The sequence below is a fragment of the Myotis daubentonii genome, chromosome 20 (assembly GCF_963259705.1).
Source record: "Myotis daubentonii chromosome 20, mMyoDau2.1, whole genome shotgun sequence".
NCBI lineage: Eukaryota > Metazoa > Chordata > Mammalia > Chiroptera > Vespertilionidae > Myotis > Myotis daubentonii.
In genome coordinates, this window is record NC_081859.1 from 11,800,063 (window position 1) to 11,823,204 (window position 23,142).

General features: G+C 44.7%; 1 protein-coding gene across 3 annotated transcripts in view; it reads left to right on the top strand.

The window, feature by feature from the left end:
* The first annotated feature begins 3,217 nt into the window (after nucleotides 1-3,217).
* EXO1 (exonuclease 1) overlaps nucleotides 3,218-23,142 on the top strand; it is a 34,947-nt gene continuing 15,022 nt past the window's right edge. For 2 of the 3 annotated variants that reach the window (XM_059677479.1, XM_059677482.1), the window contains exons 1-9: nucleotides 3,218-3,361; nucleotides 4,694-4,867; nucleotides 6,654-6,773; nucleotides 9,784-9,907; nucleotides 12,150-12,287; nucleotides 13,146-13,358; nucleotides 15,684-15,871; nucleotides 16,849-16,945; nucleotides 19,043-19,268. In XM_059677479.1, coding sequence (XP_059533462.1) covers nucleotides 4,707-4,867; nucleotides 6,654-6,773; nucleotides 9,784-9,907; nucleotides 12,150-12,287; nucleotides 13,146-13,358; nucleotides 15,684-15,871; nucleotides 16,849-16,945; nucleotides 19,043-19,268 — 1,267 coding nt within the window. In that variant the 5' untranslated portion in view covers nucleotides 3,218-3,361; nucleotides 4,694-4,706. Of the gene's footprint in view, nucleotides 3,362-3,417; nucleotides 3,438-4,693; nucleotides 4,868-6,653; nucleotides 6,774-9,783; nucleotides 9,908-12,149; nucleotides 12,288-13,145; nucleotides 13,359-15,683; nucleotides 15,872-16,848; nucleotides 16,946-19,042; nucleotides 19,269-23,142 lie in introns of those variants that run through there. The other variant, XM_059677480.1, reaches the window with a different exon arrangement.

Genomic DNA, 23,142 nt, shown 5'->3' on the forward strand with positions numbered 1-23,142 from the left:
CGCCTCCTCTGAGTGTCCGTATGCGTTTCTCTTTCCTCCTAGTTGTAGGACTTCCACTCAGCCAGCTCCCCGGTGGTTCTGGGTGATGTCCCTTCCGTTTTTTGGTTTCACTTTTGAAGTAGTTGTTCAAAGCAGCAAACTCCGGCGTTAACCTATGCCGCCATCTTGGTTCTCCCCAAAGGGTTCTTTTCTCTTCAGGGAAGTGTCATACAGAAGAAAATGTTCAGAGTTTCTTAGGTAAAGTCAGAAGGTATTTTCATTTAGTCTAGAAATGACTCGAGATAAGTAGAACTTGAATGATTATCTGAACTTCCTAGGGGTGATCACTTACTAATTCTTTTAACTCATTGATTTTGTTACTTGGACCAAATGATTCATTTCACCAATGGGGACTCATGTGAAAAATAAAAATGCATCTAAATTTGATCAATAATAAATGAGATGTTAAGTCATATAAAATAAATTTAACTGGTTTTTCTTTTTCTTTTTTCCACTTAAAAATATCCTTGAATCCTTATTATATAACTTGTTATATTTAAAAAAATAGCTTTTACATTTTGTCCGAACTCCTCTATGTGATTTCCAGTTATTTAAGTGGAAACTAGTTATTTTCTGTAAGGCTTATTTCAGCCAGTTTCTTCTCTTTCAGAGAAAAGAGCATGATTTACTGTATAGCAGCGGTTCTCAACCTTCCTAATGCCGTGCCCCTTTAATACAGTTCCTCATGTTGTGGTGACCCCAACCATAAAATTATTTTCATTGCTACTTCATAACTGTAATGTTGCTACTGTTATGAATCGTAATGTAAATATCTGATATGCAGGATGTATTTTGTTACAAATTGAACATAATTAAAGCATAGTGATTAATCACAAAGACAATATGTAATTATATATGTGTTTTTGGATGGTCTTAGGCGACCCCTGTGAAAGGGTCGCGACCCACAGGTTGAGAACCGCTGCAGTGTATAGGAAGGGACAGCAGTTTTTTTCAAGCAAGTGTTGCCCTCTAGTGGATCAAAAGAGACAACACAGTTTTTGAACAACTGGCTGACATTCTGGGAAGAATGTATTTGGGGAAAGCAGAGAGATTACTAATGCAGAAGAAAACAAAGACACCCGTTATTTTGCCAGATATCATAATTGTTTTTGATGAAATCAGATAATAATATTAGGATAATTGACTACCTACTAAATTTAAAACTTAAAAATGCATCATAAGCACAAGTAAATTAACTAGAGAAAACACTTCTCACAAACAGGGCATAAAAATAGAGCAAAGTGCACAAGAGATTTGAAAACCTACAAGAAAAAAAACAGGAAACATACAAAAATGGGTGAAAGTTATGATTAGGTTATATATACAACAGGAAACCTAGAAAGCAATACTCAATACTTGCAGTCGTTAGCAATCAGAGAAATGCACATGGAAACAATAACTTCTCACTGTTACATGTTAGAGTGTAGGAAAAATGTAGGAAAAAATGTAGGAATTTATACTGGAATTCCTATCTGAGGAGCAATTGGCAGGTTCGTCAGATTAGGTGTGACCCAGCCCGGTGGGCGTGGCTCAGTGGTTGATCTTGACCCTATGACCCAGGAGGTTGCTGGTTCAATTCCCCATCAGGGCACATGCCCAGGTGTGGGCTCCATCCCCATCGCGGAGCGGGCAGGAGGCAGCTGATCAATGATTTTCTCTCATCATTGATGTTTCTCTCTGTCCCTTCCTTTCTGCAATCAATAAAAAAATACAGTAAAAATAACCAAAACAAAACTATGTTTGTGGGGTTTCAGATCTATGTAGTCCAAGGTTGCAGCCTAGTTGAGAATGAAGAGCGCTTCGAGGAGCCAGGCCAGGAAGGAGAGAACCTTTGTCCCTTCTTAGTTAAATTGCTTACCAAGCGCCACCTCTGTCCCTTCCTAAAGTCTCTCAGAGCTCATGCTGCACCTCCTGTCTCCCTGGAGCCCTTTTTTAGGTTTTAAAAACAACAAAGACACGAGGAGGCGGTTAGAACTTCAACAGCTCTGAACTTGGCTGCGGTCGCGGGAGAACTACAACTCCCAGCGGCCCCCGCGCGAGAAACAATTCTCCACGCCCTGGCGCCATTCCATGTAGGCCAATCAGCTCAGCTCTTCCCGCCCCTTCCACAGGCTGCATGGGCTTCCGGCGTGCAGCGGCACCCCGAGTCGCAGGGCAACGGGACCACGGTCGCTTCCGGGCAGAACGCCCTTCCGGCGGCGCGGAGGTGCGTGACGTCACTTCCGCTGGGCGGGGCGCGGGCCATCCCGCGCAAATTGAAAGGTTGGTCCGTGCAGCGCGGCGGCGCCCCGCTCTAGTGCCGGCACCCCGGGGAGTCAGCGGCGCTGGGGCCGGGTTTCGGAGCCCCTGCCCGGCTGCCCGAGAAGTGAACGGAGCGGGCCGTGCAGAGGCTTTGGGTGCGTTCCTGCTGGTCCCCGCGGCGGGGGTGGTCTGCGCGTCCCCACGTTCCGGGCTGGAGATTCTGGGTCTGCGTGGCTCCCCCCCTCGACCCTGCAGCCGGGCTCCGGGGAGCGCGGGGGGTCGCTGCCTGATGTGGCTCGTGGCCCGGGAGGGTGTGGGGTCCCGAGGGAACGTGCTTGGCGTGGCGGGGGCTGCAGTTCGTGAACCGAGGGGCCGTCCGCGTGGCCTGCAGGCTATTCATTCCCTGCCGGGCTCGGCCCCGGTAGTCGGACCCCAGTCCCCCCCGTCTTTGAGCAAAAGTTCACAGTCCCGTTTTCGCATGCGATCTCCCAGCTTTTTTTTTCTTTATTGATTAAGGTATTACACGTGTGTCCTTGTCCCCCCATTTCCCTCTACCCCCACCCCCACTCTTGCCCTCACCCCCTGGTGCCTGTGTCCATTGGTTAAATGGTGACAAGTACATTTTTCCTTTCCGCAGGCCAAGGAACACGCGCCTTCTGGGATGGGCCTGCGGGCCTCGCCCCTGCACCTCCGGGCGACCTAGGAGCCAAGAGGCGCGGGTGCAGCTGCTACGGAACCTCGGGCGCCCCCGGGGGTCTCCGGGAGTGACCGGTGGCCTATGGCGCGCCGTCACTGCCCCTGGGCCGAGGAGACAACATGCATCCGAGGGCATTTACCTAGTTCAGAAGAAACCGCGTTCCACGCAATGTCCGCGGCGCCAGTTTCCCTCCCGGTGCAAGGAAGCGCTCTGTGAGGACCGTATCGGAGGGAGACTCACTGTGATTCTGGGACTGTGGCTGGAGGGCCAGCCGCATCCGGATGGCCTGCGGCGACTGCAGTTGAGCCTCTGCGAGCTGTTGGCATTTGGGGACTCGCTGGACTAGCGCAGCGGGCATCGGAGCTTCAGTCCGGGATCCGCAGGGTGAGGCTGCCTTCTGACCCTGCGCCTGCTTCCTTCCCTTCCTCCCAAGCGCGGTGTTTGCGGGGAGAGATTCACGGTATGAAATGCCACGCACCTGCTCGGTGCCCACTGCTGCCTCCGCTCATCGTGGGGAGCTGGGAGGGTGGCGCTTCTGGAAGGAACGGGGGCAGTTCTGCAGTTTCTGTACAGAAAGGAAGGGCTCAGGGGGTGCCACCTGGGTGGAAGGGGTCGGAAGTTAAAGCGTTTGTCCTGAAGCATTTATTACACTTTTTGGTTGAAACGCCTGCCTGCCTGCCTACAAGCCGTTTTGAGTTTCCACTCCCGTGCTCATTTGCACGTTGCCTCTTATAATGCCTGCATAGAGGGAGAGTGATGCCATAGCAAAACAATGTTATCGGTTTTAGCAATGCCTCTTTTTTTTTTTTTTAATGTTTTTATTGGTTTCAGAGAGGAAGGGAGAGGGAGAGAGGGAAACATCAATGATGAGAGAGAATCATTAATCAGCTGCTTCAGCTGCTCTTCACCAAATGGGCAGATGGAACTGGATACTTAACTCTAATCCAGGGGTCAAGGGCAGATCCTGGAACTGTGGCTGCCTCCACAACTCGTTGTTGCTGTTGTTTTTAATATTATTTTATTGGCTTCAGAGAGGAAGGGGGAGAAGACAGATAGAAACATCAAGATGAGAGAGAATTATTGATCCGCTGCCTCCTGCAGGCCTCCTGCTGGGGATTGAACCCTGGACTCTTCAGTCCTCAGGCCAACGCTCTATCCACTGAGCCAAACCAGCCAGGACTGCTGCTGTTTTTTTTTAATATATTTTTATTGATTTGGGAGAGGGAGAGAGAGAGTGAAGCATCAATGATGAGAAAGAATCATTGATTGGCTGCTTCCTGCACACACACATACCACTAAGGATTGAGTCTGCAACCCAGGCATGTACCCTAACCAGGAATCGAACCGTGACCACCTGGTTCATAGGTCCACCCTCAACCACTGAGCCACGCCGGCCGGGCAGCAATGCATTTTTAGAGAAGAGAGACTCAAACTTCCATGTGTCTAGTACTGTGTTAAGGGCTTGGAGCACACATCATGATCCCATGTGGGAAAGCACTTTGGAAAGAAAATTCTAGACTACGGAAATTGTTTGACAGGGAGGAGCCCAGTTAAAATATTTGAGAACATTGATTGTCAAATATCTCAGTAGTAACAGGTCCTTCTTCGTTTCCAGCCTCTCTTTTTCTTGTTTTGTTTTTATTTTCCTAAAATGTTTGTGTAAATGTATATTTGCCCTTAAATATTGCTGTTTTCCCCTTCTTTCACGTCACGTAGTTCACTTGGCACGATGGGGATACAAGGATTACTGCAGTTTATCAAAGACGCCTCCGAGCCCATCCACGTGAGGAAGTACAAGGGGCAGGTGGTGGCCGTGGATACGTACTGCTGGCTTCACAAAGGTGCTATTGCTTGTGCTGAAAAACTGGCCAAAGGCGAACCTACCGATAAGTAAGTCTGGACCTCATGTTTCTAGTAGCTTGTTGCCATTGAAGAATGAGCCTTATTTTCTGTTTTGAGTTAAAAGGTCCCCCTTTTAAATGAAATGATGGGAGATGTAAATTAACGTTCATTTCCTATGAAGACACTTTTTTTAAAAAAATTAAAAATGCCTTATTTTTTATTCAGTGCCAGGTTTATCCAAAAGTGTGTTTTCGAACATTGCCAAGTCAGGAATGACTTCCTTCTGTGATAGAGACCTAGTTTTTACTTGGATTAAGCCAGACCATCCGCGCACCGATGGACAAAACCCCCAAATCGTCTCCTGTTATTTTTTGTCTGAGATAAACAGTGTTCTGAGAATCCATAGTGATTTCAGACGCCTACTTCCTCGGGTGCCGACAGCACTAAATCCTGTTACGGGAGCAAGGCGTCCGCTTCAAAGGACAAGGGCGGGTGACTCGCTTTCCCTTCACTTGGAGCCGTCTCGACGTCCAGTTATAAACTCCGCGACCTCATTTGAGGCAGGACTGATGTCCTCTTTATTTTTTAGATAGAAACATTAGAAAAACAAGCACAATTTTTGGACAGATTTTCTGCAGGGATTTGGGCACGAATTATACATTTTCTTTTTTGTAATATATAACCTATCTCCTAGAGCAGTGGTTCTCAACCTTCATAATGCCGCGACCCTTTAATACAGTTCCTCATGTTGTGGTGACCCCCAACCATAAAATTATTTTCCTTGCAACGTCATAACTGTAATGTTGCTACTGTTATGAATCGTAATGTAAACATCTGATATGCAGGATGTATTTTCATTGTTACAAACTGAACATAATTAAAGCATAATGATTAATCACAAAAACAATATGTAATTATATATGTGTTTTCTGATGGTCTTAGGCGACCCCTGTGAAAGGGTCGTTCGACCCCCAAAGGGGTCGCGACCTACAGGTTGAGAACCGCTGTCCTAGAGAAAGGCTCACAGATCTTAGTATTACCTCAGCTCAATAGACAACAGGTGAAATGTGTTAATCCTGTTTGTTTCTTAGAGGGAAGGGGGGAAAGTCATTATTGCATGGTAATGTTTGGGGCTGTTAGGGTTAATTTGACCAGGCGGCCTGTAACTGTGGGATCTGAAGCAGTCTGGGCACACCTGCCACTCCCGAGCTGTGGTCATGTTTTAAAGCAGTTTCTTTTCCACCATTACATTTAAGCAGCTGCAACTGTGCTTGAAGAATACAGGTTTTCCATTGCTTCTTAAGACCAACGAAGGGTCGTTGTCAGTAGTTTACAACGTAGTGAGTCTTTCATTAAGATGAATATGTTTGATGTAAATGATTGCTTTTTAAGATTATGCCTTTTTATTTCTATTTTGAGTTAAAAGATCCCTTTCTTAATTTTTTTTATTTATTTCTTTATTGATTTCAGAGAGGAAGGAAGAGGGAGAGAGAGAGAGAGAGAAACATCAATGATGAGAGAGAATCATCAATCGGCTGCCTCCTGCACTCCCCCCACTGGGAATCGAGCCCGAAACCCAGGCATGTGCCCTTGGCAGGAATCGAACCTGGGACCCTTCAGTCCGACGTTCTATCCACTGAGCCAAACCGGCTAAAGCAAAAGATCCCCTTTTTTAATGAAATGATGGGAGATGTAAATTAATGTTCATTTCCTATGAAAACATTTTCTTTAAAAAACAAAAAGCAAACCTCTTTTCATAATTCATTTTATCAGGTTTTAAAATGAGCAGAAGTATTACAAGATGCAAACACTTAAATGCCTTTTATTTTCATAGGTATGTAGGATTTTGCATGAAATTTGTAAATATGTTACTGTCTCATGGGATCAAGCCTATTCTTGTGTTTGATGGATGTACTTTGCCTTCTAAAAAGGAAGTGGAGAAGTCCAGAAGAGAGTAAGTTGAGCCTCTGTTTCATCTCTGACGTAATTGTATTGAGGTCTGATGCTTTGGTTTGTAGAATACTAGTTGTTTGGTGTGTTTTTTTATCTATTTTTATTGATTTCAGAGAGGAAGGGAGAGAGAGAAAAACATCAAATGATGAGAGAGAATCATCGATCAGCTGCCCCCTGCACGCCCCACACTGGGGATGTGCCACCCGGGCATGTGCTCTGACCGGGAATCAAACCCTGACCTCCTGGCTCATAGGTCAACGCTCAACCACTGAGCACTTGGCCGGGCTAATTCTACTTTGGTTCTTTGTGTTTTTTTTCTCAGAGAGCTTCTTTATTCCCAGGTGATGTCAATAAAGAGCCCTTCCCATTCCCACCTGACGCAAGCCCCACGGAGGGGCCCGGAGAGAGGCGGCCGCGTGCTGCCTGGGCAGGAGCTCGGGGCTCCCCGTGGGGTCAGCTGGCAGCTGTCGGCCAGGCCCGCTCGGCCTCTGCCCCTCCTGCGGGATGGAGCCGGATCTCCATTCCCGGGCGGCCTGAGGTTCTGTCCGCTGTGCAGGAGCACGGCCCCCGCCAGCCGGGTGGAGCGGCAGGAGCCCGCCTGCATGTCCACCCACACACAGTTGGGGCAGCCGCTCGCGCAGCAGTTTGTGGGGGGCTGCAGCTCAGATCCGGGGGGCTGGTACGGGGCCTGGGAGGTGCCCCTCCCGGGCAGGGAGGGACCTGGTGCCGTGGGCACCTGCTTGGGAGCCCTCCTCCCTGGTCCTTCCCGAACCCCCCTCGGCCTTCCCAGACCGGGATCCGGTGGTACCGGTGCAGCGGTCCCAGCGGGGGAGGCGGCCTGGCCCCTAAGAAGGCAGGTGAGCCTGTGAGCCTCCAGGAAGCTGGTAAGGCCTGGCCGCCTGGCTCGTGGGAATCTCGGCCTCCGCGGTGGCAGAAGGCACCGCGGCCTCTCGGCTCCCTCACCCGTGTGACCTGAGACAAGTCACCTCACCTGTGGGCTCAGCTTCCATCAGCACAGGCAGCTGAGGCCGCCGCACCCAATACTTGAGACTTTCTTATAGCCTAGGACATGAACACATTTCCTTAAGTCTTCCGTGTGCTGGAAAGGATTGTGCGTTCTCTAATTAATGAGTGTAAGTAGGGCTTATGATTGTAGGATTCAAATCTTCCGTCTCTTTACTGGTTCTTTGGTTTTTCATGTGTGTCTTCTTAATCCATCAGTTACTGAGAAAAGAATGTTAAAATTTCACTGTGATAGTGAATTTCTTAATTATTAGTTGTGTCCATTTTTAAAATTGAATTTATTGGGGTGACATTAACACAATTCTTTGGGTTTCAGGGGTACAGTTCTATAATACATCGTCTGTATATTGTGTCGTGTATTCACCACCCCAAGTCAGGCGTCCTTCCAGCTATCCATTTTGTAAATTTTTTTTTACTGATTTTGAGAGAGAGAGAGAGACATTGCTGTGAGAGCGAAGCATCAGTAGGCTGCCTCCTGCACACCCACTACTGGGGCCCAGCCCACCACCCGGGGCGTGTACGTGTGCATTGACTTGATGAAAAAACCTCACCAGTTCAGACTGATACTTCCCATTCAGATTCAGGGCACAGGCTTTTACTTAACTTCTGTGCTTCATCCGCATCTCCGTCCTCCCATACTGAGAATCCTTGTTCTAAGGGGACAGGGGATGTCAAAGTTAGAGCGTCTTATAATTCCAGTCGTCCCCCCTATTCAGTGGGTACACATGCCAAGTCCCCCAGTGGATGCCTGAAACCCCGATAGAACCAAGCCCTATCATGCTGTGTTTTCCTGCACATACAGACATATGACCAAGTTTAACTTGTAAATTAGGCACAGTGATTAACAACAGTAACTTAATAAAATACAACAACCATAATAGCCTATAATAAAAGTTATGTAAATGTGATCTGTCTCTTCTCCCTCAAAATATCCTATATTCTACTCACCTTGTTCTTATTTTCTTTTAATATATATTGATTTCAGAGATGAAGGGAGAGAGAGATAGAAACATCATGTTGAGAGAGAAAATCATGGATCAGCTGCCTCCTGCACGACCCCCACTGGGGACCAAGCCAGCAACCCAGGCATGTACCCTGGACTGGAATGGAACCCGGGACCCTTCAGGCCGCAGGCCGACGCTCTATCTACCCTCTGAGCCACACCGGCCAGGGCCTCACCCTTCTTGTGGTAGAGGTGATACGATGCCTATGGGATGAGATGGAGTGAAGTAGATATGGCACAAGATTTCATCCTGCTACTGAGAACGGCACACAATTTAAAACTTACTAATTTTGTTTATTTCTGGAAATTTCCATTTAATATTTTCAGTCTTCACTTGACTCTGGGTAACAAACCATGGAAAGCAAAATGGGGGATATACTCAACAGGACTAATACTCCCACCACCAGTGTGATTACTGAAAGCAGTTAAAGTTTACTTTTCTTTCCCGCACACTGTCTCCAGTGTAGAGCCACTCCTCTGTCAGAGCATGTCGCTGTGGCTCTCTGCTTACTCCTTACTGAGTTTTGATTCTACAGTTTACTATGTGGTCGTCACCCGTCCTTATGTCCCTGCCTCTCATCATGTTATTTTGGTTTTTCTGAAGCTTGTTCTCTAATAGCTTTCACAGGGAAGCTCACAGAAGCAGCGTTCCTCACGTTCCTTGTGTGCTGATACAGTTCCACCCTTTACGCGTGGAAGTGGGTTTGATGGTGTGAAAGCCTTGACTCGCGTTTTCTTAAGCGTCTTGGTTCACTTTCTTCTGACAGAGGCGTTGCTGTGGCAGAGCCCGCTGGGCTGGCCGTGAGTGCGCCCTAGTGAGGGCTTGTTCTTTGCTTAGGAGCCCAGGGCCTGTGGGCTAATGCTCTCAAGGACCAGCGGCGCACTTTCAACTGAGCCAGGCTTTTTTCTATTCAAGGGAAATGCCCCGCATTCGAGTTGTATCATAGTTTCTTGATCCAGCTCTGGGTTTTCTTGCTCCTTGCAGGCGACGACAAGCCAACCTCCTTAAGGGCAAGCAGCTTCTTCGCGAGGGGAAGGTCTCGGAGGCCAGAGAATGCTTCACCCGCTGCGTCAACATCACACCTGCGATGGCCCACAACGTCATTAAAGTAAGCAATCAAGGAATAACGCGCCCTCGCCGGTGTGGCTCAGTGGGGAGAGCCTGCGGACCGAAGGGTCCCGGGTTTGGTTCCTTCCGAGGGCACATACCTCGGTTGCAGGCTCCTCCCCAGCCCGGGCCCTGGTCGGGGCTCGTGCAGGAGGCAACCAATCGATGTGTTTCTCTCACATCGACGTTTCTCTCTGTCTTTCCCTCTCTCTTCTGCTCTCCCTAAAAACCAATGGAAAAATATCCTCGGGTGAGGATTAACAACAAGAAATGATGCCTAAGTAACGAGTAGTGACGTTCGTGGAAGCTGGTTGTAAGTTGTTTATTGATGGGAGAGCAAGGAGATGAAGGGAGGGGAATTATTGTAGGCCTGACCTCCTGGAGCGGGCTAACGTCAGCTAGAAGGGAGCAGAATGCTTAGATGGAATTCAGCATTTCCAAGGGAGAGAGCCCCAGGGATAAGCTGAGCTCTCCCTTTTTAAAGAAGACCCTAGGCGACCCCCATCAGCATGTCCCGGAGATGGAGGGGTGCACTGCTGGGGGCTCAGTCCCACTCCCACTGGCATCGAGGCTTCACCACTTACTGACCCTTCGCTCCTGGACGCCTGTCCGAGACCCTGAACCAGCCTCGCTGACTCAGGAACTCTGCAGACTTCCTGGCTACCCCATCTGCTCTGCTTAGACGGGTCTTATCACCAAATATTAGTGTCCACGTGCCCACAGTCCCAGCCCTCCCTCCCCCTTTTCAGGCCTGTGTTCAAACTGCTCGAAACAACTGGGATTATAAATACGGTGATTAGATTCAATGTCAGGTAGACTCTTTTTTTTATATTTTATTGATTTTTTACAGAGAGGAAGGGAGAGAGAGAGAGAGTTAGAAACATCGATCAGCTGCCTCCTGTACACCTCCTACTGGGGATGTGCCCGCAACCAAGGTACATGCCCTTGACTGGAATCGAACCTGGGACCTTTCAGTCCGCAGGCCGACGCTCTAGCCACTGAGCCAAACCAGTTACGGCTCAATGTCAGGTAGACTCTTATAGTCTGACAAGAGAGCCTGTTATTTTCTTGGGGAAAATAGATTTAGAGCTCTAAACATGTCAGATACTTTTGGAGCATAGCCATTCTTTTTTTTCTTTTTTCTTTTTTTTATTGATTTCAGAGAGGAAGAAAGAGGGAGAGAGATGGAAACATCAATGAAGAGAGAGAATCATGGATCTGCTGCCTCCTGCACATCCCCTACTGGGGATCGAGCCTGCAACCTGGGCATGTGCCCTTGAGGGGAATCGAACCCAGACCCTTCAGTCTGCAGATGAAGCATAGCCATTCTTCAGATGGAAACTTGTCTTTTGTGACTTACAGTTACTGGCTCCCTCCCCGTGTAAAGCAGTGTTTCTTTTCTCCAAATTTATAAGTTGATTTAAAAAAAAGACTCAGTGGCTATCTGATCAGTTCATTATATACTAGGACTAAAAGCAGAAAGAGCATACTTGAAAGGATATGATTTTTATGTGTATACTCGAGGCTCGATGAAATTCGTGCGAGGGTAGGCCTTCCTTCCCCCGGCCGCCAGCACTGGCTTCCCTCTGGCACCCCGGGGCCCGGGCTTCCCTCGCAGCCCCAGCTTCATCCGGAAGGACGTCCAGAAGGACGTCTGGTCTAATGATGCTTTTATTATAGATATTTTTATTGATTTCGTAGAGGAAGGGAGAGAGACAGAAACATCAAAGATGAGAGAGAATCACTGATTGGCTGTGCCAGCACGCCCCCTACTGGGGGTTTAGTTTGTGACCCGGGCATGTGCCTTGACCGGAATTGAACCTGGGACCCTTCGTTCTGCAGGCCGACACTCTATCCACTGAGCCAAACCGGCTCCCGCAAGGATATGATCTTTGAAAATAGTACTAAATCATGCACAGTGAGCCCTAACCGATTTGGCTCAGGGGATAGAGTGTCGGCCTACAGACTGAAAGGTCCCAGGTTCGATTCCAGTCAAGGGCATGTACCTTGGTTGTGGGCACATCCCCAGTTGGGGGTGTGCAGGAAGCAGCTGATGGATGTTTCTCTCTCATTGATGTTTCTAACTCTCTATCCCTCTCCCTTCCTCTCTGTAAAAAATCAATAAACTATATTTAAAAAAATAAAAGTGAACAGTGAAGCTGGTGATATAATGGATTTGAAACAGGGAGTTGTTCAGTTCTTTCCAGATGCTGTTCTGCACATTGACTGCCCCTCTCCCACAGGCTGCTCGGGCTCAGGGGGTCGACTGTCTCGTGGCGCCGTACGAAGCAGATGCACAGCTGGCCTATCTGAACAAAGCTGGCATTGTACAGGCCATCGTCACGGAGGACTCTGATCTCCTCGCTTTCGGCTGTAAAAAGGTGCTAAAATAGTGTGAACCAAGGAATTAAAGTTTCTCCTCTGCAGTAATATTTCATTTAATACCTGAAATTCTTAGTGTTAATAGTTATATTTAAAATGAAAAGACCGGTTTTGCTGCTTGATATTTGTATAACCTGGGTGCTTTTTCAGACTAAACTTACGGTTAGAGTATTTTGTTGTTTTGTACAAATTCTTTAGTAGAATATATACTTAGTCTTATTTTTTAATAATTATTTGCTTTATATTTTTCAATTAGATTAGGTAAATTTTTTTATAATGGGATTGTGTATAAACTGTTTAATGGAAATTTTTATGATATATTATGTAGGAAAGTTAAGATACAGAAATATAGGATGATCTCATTTTTATTATTCTTATCATCTATACATAGATGACTAGAAGGATCTATGTCAAAAGGATTACGCTGGGTAACAGCGATAGATGAGAGATTTAGGGCCACTTCTATTTTATTCCTTTGGAATTTCTGTTTTCCAAGTTTTCTATAGTGAACATGTCTTACTTTAAAAATAAGAAAACGGTTTACTTTTTAAAAAGTAACAGTGGTAGGTAAAGGGGGAGTGCTTTCTGTATGAATTGCTATTTGATCACCATGACAACCTGTAATGTCGGTAGGAAGTAAAGGTGTAGAAAGGGTATCCCTTGTGTCAAGAGTCCCAGCCCATGCTTCACCTTGATTTGTCTACAGATTTGACAGTAGTTAACTGGCCGACCTGTCTCGGCTCTCTCACTGCCCTGATGAAGAACAAGAAAGGTTTCTTAGAAATATTGCAGTGAATTGAATAATAAAAAATAAAAATGGCCCGTATAGGTATTAACAATTTCCTTTCCTCTTAAAGGTGATTTTAAAAATGGACCAGTTTGGAAATGGACTGGAAATTGACCAGGCTCGGCTGGGCATGTGCAGACAGCTTGGGGATGTGTTCACAGAGGAGAAGTTTCGGTACATGTGCATTCTTTCGGGCTGTGACTATCTCTCATCACTGCGCGGGATTGGGTTAGCGAAGGCCTGCAAAGTGCTGAGGCTAGCCAATAACCCAGACATTGTAAAGGTAAGAGGGACTCCCCAAAGGTCATACTCGACTTCTGAAGCGTTTCTTAAATAATAGATAAGACACTAAGAATATGGATTTTAAATATTATACTATGTTAATAGCCAATAATGTGTCACTGAAGTAAAATGACTAAGACACTAGAACTTTGCTTTTGGCAACTATAATGAACCATGTTTTCAGCAATTACAAACTAGTGGTTTTTAAAATGAGTAATATAGAGACTTAAGGGCTATTTAAAATATTCTAGGGTAGGAATAATGTTAAAACGTACCATCTTTTGCCCTAACCGGTTTGGCTCAGTGGATAGAGCGTTGGCCTGCGGACTCAAGGGTCCCAGGTTCGATTCCGGCCAAGGGCATGTACCTTGGTTGCGCGCACATACCCAGTAGGGAGTGTGCAGGAGGCAGCTGATTGATGTTTCTCTCTCATCGATGTTTCTAACTATCTCTCTCCCTTCCTCTCTGTAAAAAATCAGTAAAATATATTAAAAAAAAAAAAGTACCATCTTTTGTAAAAAAATTTTTAAAATATATTTTTATTGATTTCAGAGAGGAAGGGATGAGATATCAATGATGAGAGAGAATCATTGATTGGCTGCCTCCTGCACGCCCCCCACTGGGGATCGAGCTTGCAACCCAGGCATGTACCCTTGATCCGAATCGAACCTGGGACCCTTCAGTTCACAGGCTGATGCTCTATCCACTAAGCCAAATCGGCTAGGGCAAAACGTACCATCTTTTTATCTCTGTCCTATTACTCAATGTAGTGGTTCTCAATCTTTAGGTCTCAGGATCCCTTTATACTCTTCTTTTTTTTTTTTTTTAATATATATATTTTTTTATTTCAGAGAGGAAGGGAGAGGGAGCAAGAGACAAACATCTATGATGAGAGAGAATCATTGATTGGCTGCCTCCTGCATGGCCCCTACTGGGGATTGAGCCCACAACCTGGGCATGTGCCTTGACTGGAATCGAACCTGAGACCCTTCAGTCCCTAGGCTGGCACTCTATCTACTGAGCCAAACCGGCTTGGGCCCCTTTATACTCCTAAAAGCTTTTTGTGGTGGTAGTTCGGTTTATATAGGTTATAGCTACTGACATTTACCAAATCAGAAATTAAAACAAAAGTTGAAATTATTTATTACTGCACTTAAAATTAATAATAAATTCATTACATATTAACATAGCTGGTACATTTTTTTTAAATATATTTTATTGATTTTTTACAGAGAGGAAGGGAGAGAGATAGAGAGTTAGAAACATCGATGAGAGAAACACCGATCAGCCGCCTCCTGCACATCTACTGGGGATGTGCCCACAACCCCGGTACATGCCCTTGACCGGAATCGAACCTGGGACCTTTCAGTCCGCAGGCCGACGCTCTATCCACTGAGCCAAACTGGTTTCGGCATAGCTGGTACATTTTTATGAAAAATAGCTGTGTCTTGTAAAACAAATGAAATGATGAGAAGAATTGCACGTTTATGTACATAAATGTCTGTGGTGTGGCTTAACGGGAGGCAGCGGGTTCTCATCTCTTCCTCCTGCGATCTGCTGTGCTATCCGAGGTGTCACGGAGCCTCTGGGAAATGCTGCCTGTAATCCTCACATCACATCTCTGCTCGCATCACTGCTCTGGCATTCCTCTGCTGTCTTGGCCCTTCCTCCCCGCTGGGTAGTTCTCCAAAGCCCTCGGGTTGCAGAGCAGAGTCCCCTTTTATTTCCAAGGGTCAACGCGCGTCCTCAGGGCTGAGGCTGGTGCAGCCTTGTGGTGTCTGGGGAGGGAGACGGTGGGAGAGCTGGGAATGGAGGGTCAGGCCCTGGCCTCCTGGATCCCTTCAGTTCTCTGGGTCTTCCCTTCTCCATCTGTGAGTTTGATAGAAACTATTTAAAACCACGTCAAGCTTTAATCGTCCTTGACTGTTAGTAGGTGTTAGAATGCCAATTTCTCTTTCAAAATGTGATCTAAGAACACTTGGGGGGTTTTAATTCTCGAGTCGTGTATGTTTCGGTTTTTTTGCCTTCTGAATAAAAGGGACTTTGAGTGTGAAGAATATGTACTTAGGAATGTAAACTTGATGTGCAACTGAATTTCTCATTATTTGGATTAATAGTAGAAGATGCAAAGAAAATACTGTTATAGAAACACAGCATTTTAAGTGCTCTGACATGGTTGTGTTTGCTGGTAGAGGTTTTTAATGTAGATAAAAACAATTGGTTTTTCTGTTTCTCCTCATCCTCTCATGTAAGCAGATGGGTCTCGGGGCTAATACATTCTGTATTCTTGCAGATAACGCGTAAATATTTTTGCATCCGTTGTTAGGTTATCAAGAAACTTGGACATTACCTCAAGATGAACATAACAGTCCCAGAGGACTACATCAAAGGCTTTATTCGGGCCAACAACACCTTCCTGTACCAGCTGGTGTTCGATCCCATCAGAAGGAAGCTCGTCCCTCTGAATGACTATGGAGATGACGTGGACCCTGCAGCGCTGAGCTATGCTGGGCGGTATCCTTTCTGAACCAGTGGTAGGATTTCTCCGTCCCTCCCTGTGCCCACGGTGGCATTTTTAGTGAGACATTCAGTGAAAAGCTTACCGACTGTTTCTTTCTTTTCTATAATGAAATCTGTGTTTTGTTCATTTTAACTAGCATGCTGGTGAAAACTTAGAGCAACTTTTTGTTTGTAAATCTGTGGCTCATTCGTGATAGCTTGTTAATTACTTAATTTGACTTGATAGGAACATATTCCAAAGGTGACACTTACAGCTCCTTTCTACAGCACTAGGAATGCTGCCTGATCTGTGAGTCCTCCAATGGAGCCAAATAGATCTTTAAAACAACAACAGAAACAAAGGGAACACCTAAAGAGAAACACTTGTGGCCAGCAAGCTGGATGTATTAGGAGAGGCGTTGTGGGTGTGCGAGGACTCCCGATGAGGGTGCCCTTCCCACAGCCACTGGCCACTCACTTGGGCAGTGCGAGCCTGAGCCACTCAGCTGGCCGCCAGGACTCCTCTCCGTCTTCTCGAGAGGGAGTGAGCGATGCCTCCGGGCTTTGCTGCAGGACACAGCCAGCTCCTGCCTTGACAAGCAGAGATGCGGCAATGTGCTTGTGGTTCGGGAGTGCTGAGTGTGGAAGTCAGCATCCACTGACGTTATAAACCTGAGGATTTTCTGTGACAATGGAATACACTTTTCTTTCTTTCTTTTTTCCCATTTACATTTTTATTGATTTCAGAAAGGAAGGGGGAGAAATGGAGAGAGAAATATCAATGATGAGAGAGAGAATCATTGATTGGCTGCCTCCTGCCCACCCCCCACTGGGAATCAAACCCACAACCCAGGCATATGTCGTGACCTCCTGGTTCATAGGTTGACGCTCCACCACTGGGCCACACTGGCCAGGCCCACTTTTCTTTCTTATTATAATGGGTTTTGTTCCATTGTTAATAAAAACATTTTTCCTTAATCTTACCAACCTAGGTATATTGATGATTCGCTAGCTCTTCAAATAGCACTTGGAAATAAAGATATAAATACTTTTGAACAGATTGATGACTACAACCCAGACACTGCTACGGTAACCTTCTAATGGCTTCTTTCTAAACACACATCAGTTATGTCTCAGAACTGTGACTGAAGGCAGCTCTCCATTTAGTGAACATCTTTGAAGCATTTTTATAGCCAAGCACTGTGCAGAGTATAGATCAGAAACAGCTTGGTGCTAAAGAAATTATGTCTCTTAGAACATAGGCATGTCGGGTAATTTCCTTCCATTAAAAACCTGTAGACTTGAACGTTCCGTTTGAATATACCAAGGATTTGATGCCTCTTTTCTCCTCTTACCCTGTTCACCCTGTCATGTTGCTGAAGACCCAAAACTAGAAACACTGCCCTTGCAAGTACAACTTGGTTTCCCCTGATTCACAATTTAGCAAATGTTTAATGAACACCCCTGTTGTGTTCTGTAGCCCTTCCCTGTTTTCTTCTACTTTTCCCCAATTCTGTCTATCCCTTATGGTCCACTCTCCCCCATTCCCTCTTTTCTGTTCATATTTTCACTCAGACTCTATTCTCTTCATATTTTTTTAAAATATATTTTATTGATTTTTTACAGAGAGGAAGGGAGAGAGATAAAGAGCCAGAAACATCGATGAGAGAGAAACATCGATCAGCTGCCTCCCGCACATCTCCCACTGGGGATGTGCCCGCAACCCAGGTACATGCCCTTGACCGGAATCGAACCTGGGACCTTTCAGTCCGCAGGCCGACGCTCTATCCACTGAGCCAAACCGGTTTCGGCCTCTTCATTCATATTTATTCTAACCCAATCTCTAGTGTGTGTACCAGCCACATAATCTCTACTTAAATGACTTCCTGTTACCTGAAATCGATCCACAGTCAAAAACAGACTCTTCATCTTCATCAGCTTTCTCTAATAACATTTTTCTTTTCTTTTTACCACTTACTGCTATGTAATTTATTTGGTTTATTTTCTGATTCTTCCCAAAATAATGTAATCTTCATAAAGGCAGGGTTTTATGAGCTTTCATTGCAAAGTCCTTACAAGGAGGGATTACGGGTTTTTTTCTTTGTACTCCAGAACATCAGCTAGCCTAAGCATGTTTTATGTGCTTAATAAATGCTTAGTAAAGGACTGAATTATTAAATGAGAATGAGCAAGGGTAAAAAGGCCTGGATTGGAATGGAAACTATGAGAAAGAAGACACTAACCAGCGAGACAGCTAAAAGTGGCTAAAGGACTTGGCAGTGAAGGCAGGCCAGCTTGTTCCCAAGTGTTCTGGTCTGAGGATGAGAGATCCTGTAACTGACATTCACTCAAACAACGGTGGTAAATACACCAGTACTGCCTGCAATAAGCCCTTTCTCAGAGAAAGTGTTATGGAAGTCTCAGTGTAGACCAAAGGAGCTGTTTCTTCATCTCGTCCACGAAAGTCAGTTCCAAGTATGGGTTTAATAGAAACGAAGAGTTTTGGAAATTAGATTGTTTTTGTTTGGCCCAACCGATTGCTAGAGGTGGGATAGTTGATTACTTTTGAAGACATAATTTTATGGTTTTAACTTTCAGGTGGTTTGTAAAGGGTATGTAAATGATTATTTAGAGGCTTAATTGCCAGGTGGTTATTAAACTAATGTCAAATTTTAAAAGAACTTTTGTCCACATTTCTTCCATTGCAGCCTTTATATCTTACACCATTTATCTTAGGAAGTTTATTTTTTCCTTTGTTAATATATTTTTTATTGATTTCAGAGAGGGGGAGAGAGATAGAAACATTAATGATGAGAGAGAATCATTGATCAGCTGCCTCCTGCACGCCCCATACTGGGGATCGAGCCTGAAACCCAGGCATGTGCCCTTGACCAGAATTGAACCTGGGAGCCTCAGTCCGCAGGCTGAAGCTCTAGCCACTCAGCCAAATCAGCTAGGGCTATTTTTTCTTAAGATGAGCTAATAAGATCACTTGCCTCTTGTTAGAAGAGGAACCTAAGAATACAAGGTACATGTAACAGAAAGTGTAGGACATGTCATTAGAGGACAGATAATTCATTAAAAAGCTGTTCTTTTTAAGGATAATTATTTGCTTATAATTTGTGTTGCTACAGAGGGAAATAATTGACTTTTTTTCAAGAAACCTTTCTGCTTTTACTATTTTAGCCTGCCCTGCCGAGAAGTCGTAGTTGGGATGACAGTACATCTCAAAAGCCGTCTGGTGTTCATAGCATTTGGCATAGGAACTACTGCCCTGGACCTGAGCGGGCCCCTGTTCCAGGAGCTACAAGACTGAAGGCCAACCCAAGCACTGCGGGCAGGGAGCAGGTGGTCAGCACCAAAGGGCTGACCCTGCCAAGGAAGCTGTCCATTGTGAAACGGCCAAGAGGCGGTATGTATTTCGCTTGGTGAGATGCTCGGTAGCAGTGGTCATGTTTAAGAAATCTATCTCTGCTAAACCCAGGGTCACTAAGCTTTCTCCTGTTTCTTTTAGGAGTTTTATAGTTTTAACTCATATTCAGGCCTATGATGCATTGTTAATTGATTTTCTTATGTGATATGAGGTAAGGATCAAGGCTGCGTTTTTGCCGGTTCAGTCGTCCCAGGGCCATTTGTTAAAAAGATGATCCTTGCCCTGGCCGGTTTGGCTCAGTGGATGGAGCGTCGGCCTGCGGACTGGAGGGTCACAGGTTCGGTTCCAGTCGAGGGCATGTGCCTTGGTTGCGGGCACATCCCCAGTGGGGGCGTGTAGGAGGCAGCTGATCGATGTTTCTCTCTCATCGATGTTTCTAACTCTCTACCCCTCTCCCCTCCTCTCTGTAAAAAATCAATAAAATCTATGAAAAAAATAAATAAAAATAAAATATATTTTTTTAAGAAAAGATGATCCTTCCCTACTGAATTGCCTGGGCACAGTTGGTGGCAATCGGTTGGCGTGTGTGTGTGAGTGTTATTAACTCTGAAGTGTTAGTGTGAAGCATTGCTCTCTCTCCCTGTCTTTATGCCGGACACACTGTCTTGATCACTGTAACTTTACAGTCAGTTTCAGAATCAAGTAGTATAGTCCCTTCGTTCTTCTTTTGAAAAGTTGTTTTGGCTAACTCTTTGTTTTGCACATTTTCATTTAAATCTTAGAATCAACTGTCAGTTTGTTGTTTTTTGTTTGTTTAATTTTTTAAATTGATTTCAGAGAGGAAGGGAGAAGGAGAGAGAGATGGAAGCATCATTGATGAGAAAGACTCATCGGTTGGCTGCCTCCTGCAAGCACCCTACTGTGTATCAAGCCCACAACCTGGGCATGTGCCCTTGGCTGGAATTGAACCCAGGACCCTGAGGTCTGCAGGCTGATGCTCTATCCACTGAGCCAAACCAGCCAGGGATGTTGTTGTTTTTTAAGAAGTTTGCTGTGATGTTGACTGGGAATTAGTTTAACCTATAGTTCAATTTGGGGAGAATTGACATCTGAATATTGAATTTTCTGATCCATTTATTTAAATTAAGTCTTCAGCAGTGCTTTATAGTTTTCACTACCCAGGGTTTGTACATCCGTTATAAAATTGATCCCCATATTTCAGATTTGTTATGCTATTGTAAATGATATTTTGATTTTGATTTCTAGTTGGTCATTCTAGTATATAGAAAGGTAATAATTGGTTTGTGTAATTTGCAACCCTGCTGAATTCACTTTGGTAGACTCTAGGATTTTCCATATAAACAATCAGATTCCCTATAAGTAAAGACAGTCTTGCTTCTCCTTTTCCAGTCTGGATGCCTTTTTTTTCTTTTTCTTGCCTGCTGGAACCCCAGTACAGTGTTGGACAGAAGTGCTGAGAATGGAAAACTAGGTATTGGAAAAAGTTCTTGGTTTTTGTTTTTCACCATAGAACATGTTAAGAAGTAGAAAGAATAACTATAATCTATTTATTCTTTCCCTCAAGCATCTACTACATGAATGAATAAAAGACTAACCACAAAAACAAAGCAAACACCTTTGCAAACTTATAGTTCATGCTTTTACTTTTTATTATTCTTTTTTAAAATATATTTTTATTGATTTCAGAGAGGAAGGGCGAGGCAGAGAGAAAGAGAAAAACATCAACGATGAGAGAGAATCATTGATCCGCTGCCTCCTAGACTCCCCCTACTGGGGATCGAGCCTGCATCCCAGGCATGTGACCTTGACTGGAATCAACCCAGGACCCTTCAGTCTTCAGGCCAACGCCCTATCCACTGAGCCAAACCAGCAAAGGCTAATTTTTAAATTTAGGTATAGATTATACATGTTTGGTCAAAATGTCCAAATTCCTTATGAACCTAAATATTTTTCATGATAATATTTCTCAAACTTTGTTTCCTCTTCTATTATGGGAATGAAACTGACTATTTCACAAACTTTTGTGTATGTTATGTAAGATAACGTATAAAAGCACCTGGTACATAAGCAAGTAACTACACGTGTTCATTGCTTACTAAGTCTGCTTTGTTAAACTACATCTCATCAATGGATCTTGTCCCCTGGGCGTACACACAGACACAAAAATAAAACAAAACAGAGTAAGTCGAATCCCTTTTTCCTGTGACAGCCCGTCATATAGTTAGAGACAGCTCTGTGACCCTCCTGGATTTCTTCCCTAACTGAACGTTCCGCATCTGTCCCCGGGGGAGCGTCATTGTGCAACTGTCGCAGTGAGTGGTCGTTAGCATGTGGTCCGCTTACCGCAGCACAGTAGAGGTTTAGAGTTGTGGCACTGTTCCAGTCCTTTATCCAGACGGGGATTTTGTTTTTGCAGACGAAGATAGTGTGAGCTTTTATTTGCATTCTTGTCATTTTGCTGGCATTTACTGAGTTTATCATCAAAATCCGCCAGTTCCTATTAAACTAGGTACAGTTACACATTTACACTTAACTGCAGGTGAAATTTTTCTTATTGAGGTGTTCTGAATTCATTTTAATCCATTGTTCTGCACACTAGTCTTTTCTTTTTTTTCTTTTTTCATTTTTGAATCTCTATATTATCTAACATATGGGTATTATCTTTGTCAGCTAGAAATTTGAGAAGTATGGCTTCCTGTGTCTTAAAGATTTGGTTAAAATGTGTTTGCTTATGTAATGTTCACCTGAATCAGAGACAGTGCAGAAATCTAAAGCACTATATAGAGACACCCTCCTTTCAGACTGATGACCGCCAGTAGATTTTCAGGGCTGACCAGCCTGCTGCTAACCCCATGTAATAATACACAGTAGATTCTGGCTGCTGTTTACTGGAATAATGGGAGAGACACTGAGTGTCCTCCTCAGGATATGCTAAATCTCCTGAGTAGCTCGTCTAAAGCTTATTCCAAAAGAAAACGAGGTTAGTCTGGCGTGGCTTCTTAAGGAAGCCTTGTTGGGGCTCCTACAATATTTGTTTTCTGTAAGGGCTCATAATTCCCTTCATAATAAACAAATTTAGGCTCATGCCAGGAGTCAAAATCACTGATCTAAAAATCTGTACCTTTAAAATTGGATTGGAGGTATCATCTTCTTGTCTCTGGTATTTTGGGGCCCCCAACTATTTTACTGACTTTTTCGAGTAATGGGCATTCAATCCTGTGAGAGGAAGCTGTTCAGACCGAGAGTTCACTGAACTAATTTAAGACACTTACTGCTATCGCTGTGTCTCAGCCTGTCTCGGCTGCAGCCTTTGTATTACTTTGTCTTTGATCTATTCTAATACCACAGGATACGTTTGCCGTGCAGCCAATTAGGGCTCCTTAGCAAATTACTTCTGACTCCTGGCAATCACCATTTCACATAGATATGGTTTTACTGGGACATTTTTTAAATCAAACATTAAATTAATTACGTATCTACATCTAAATCTCCTTAAAATTGGTTTTTTATTTTTTACATTCAAAATTAAGCCCTTAGTATCATGAGTATATACCCTTACAAAATTGATTGTGTCCTGAAATTTTGGTTTGGTTTATTTCACATAAAATTGTACAAATAATTAACATTAAAGCATACTAACTTGTGCCCTAACCGGTTTGGCTCAGTGGATAGAGCGTCGGCCTGCAGACTGAAAGGTCCCGGGTTCGATTCCGGTCAAGGGCATGTACCTTGGTTACGGGCACATCCCCAGTGGGGAGTGTACAGGAGGCAGCTGATCGATGTTTTTCTCTCATCAATATTTCTAACTCTCTATCCCTCTCCCTTCCTCTCTGTAAAAAATCAATAAAATATATTTTTTTTAAACGCATACTAACTTGTGAAATTGTAAAAC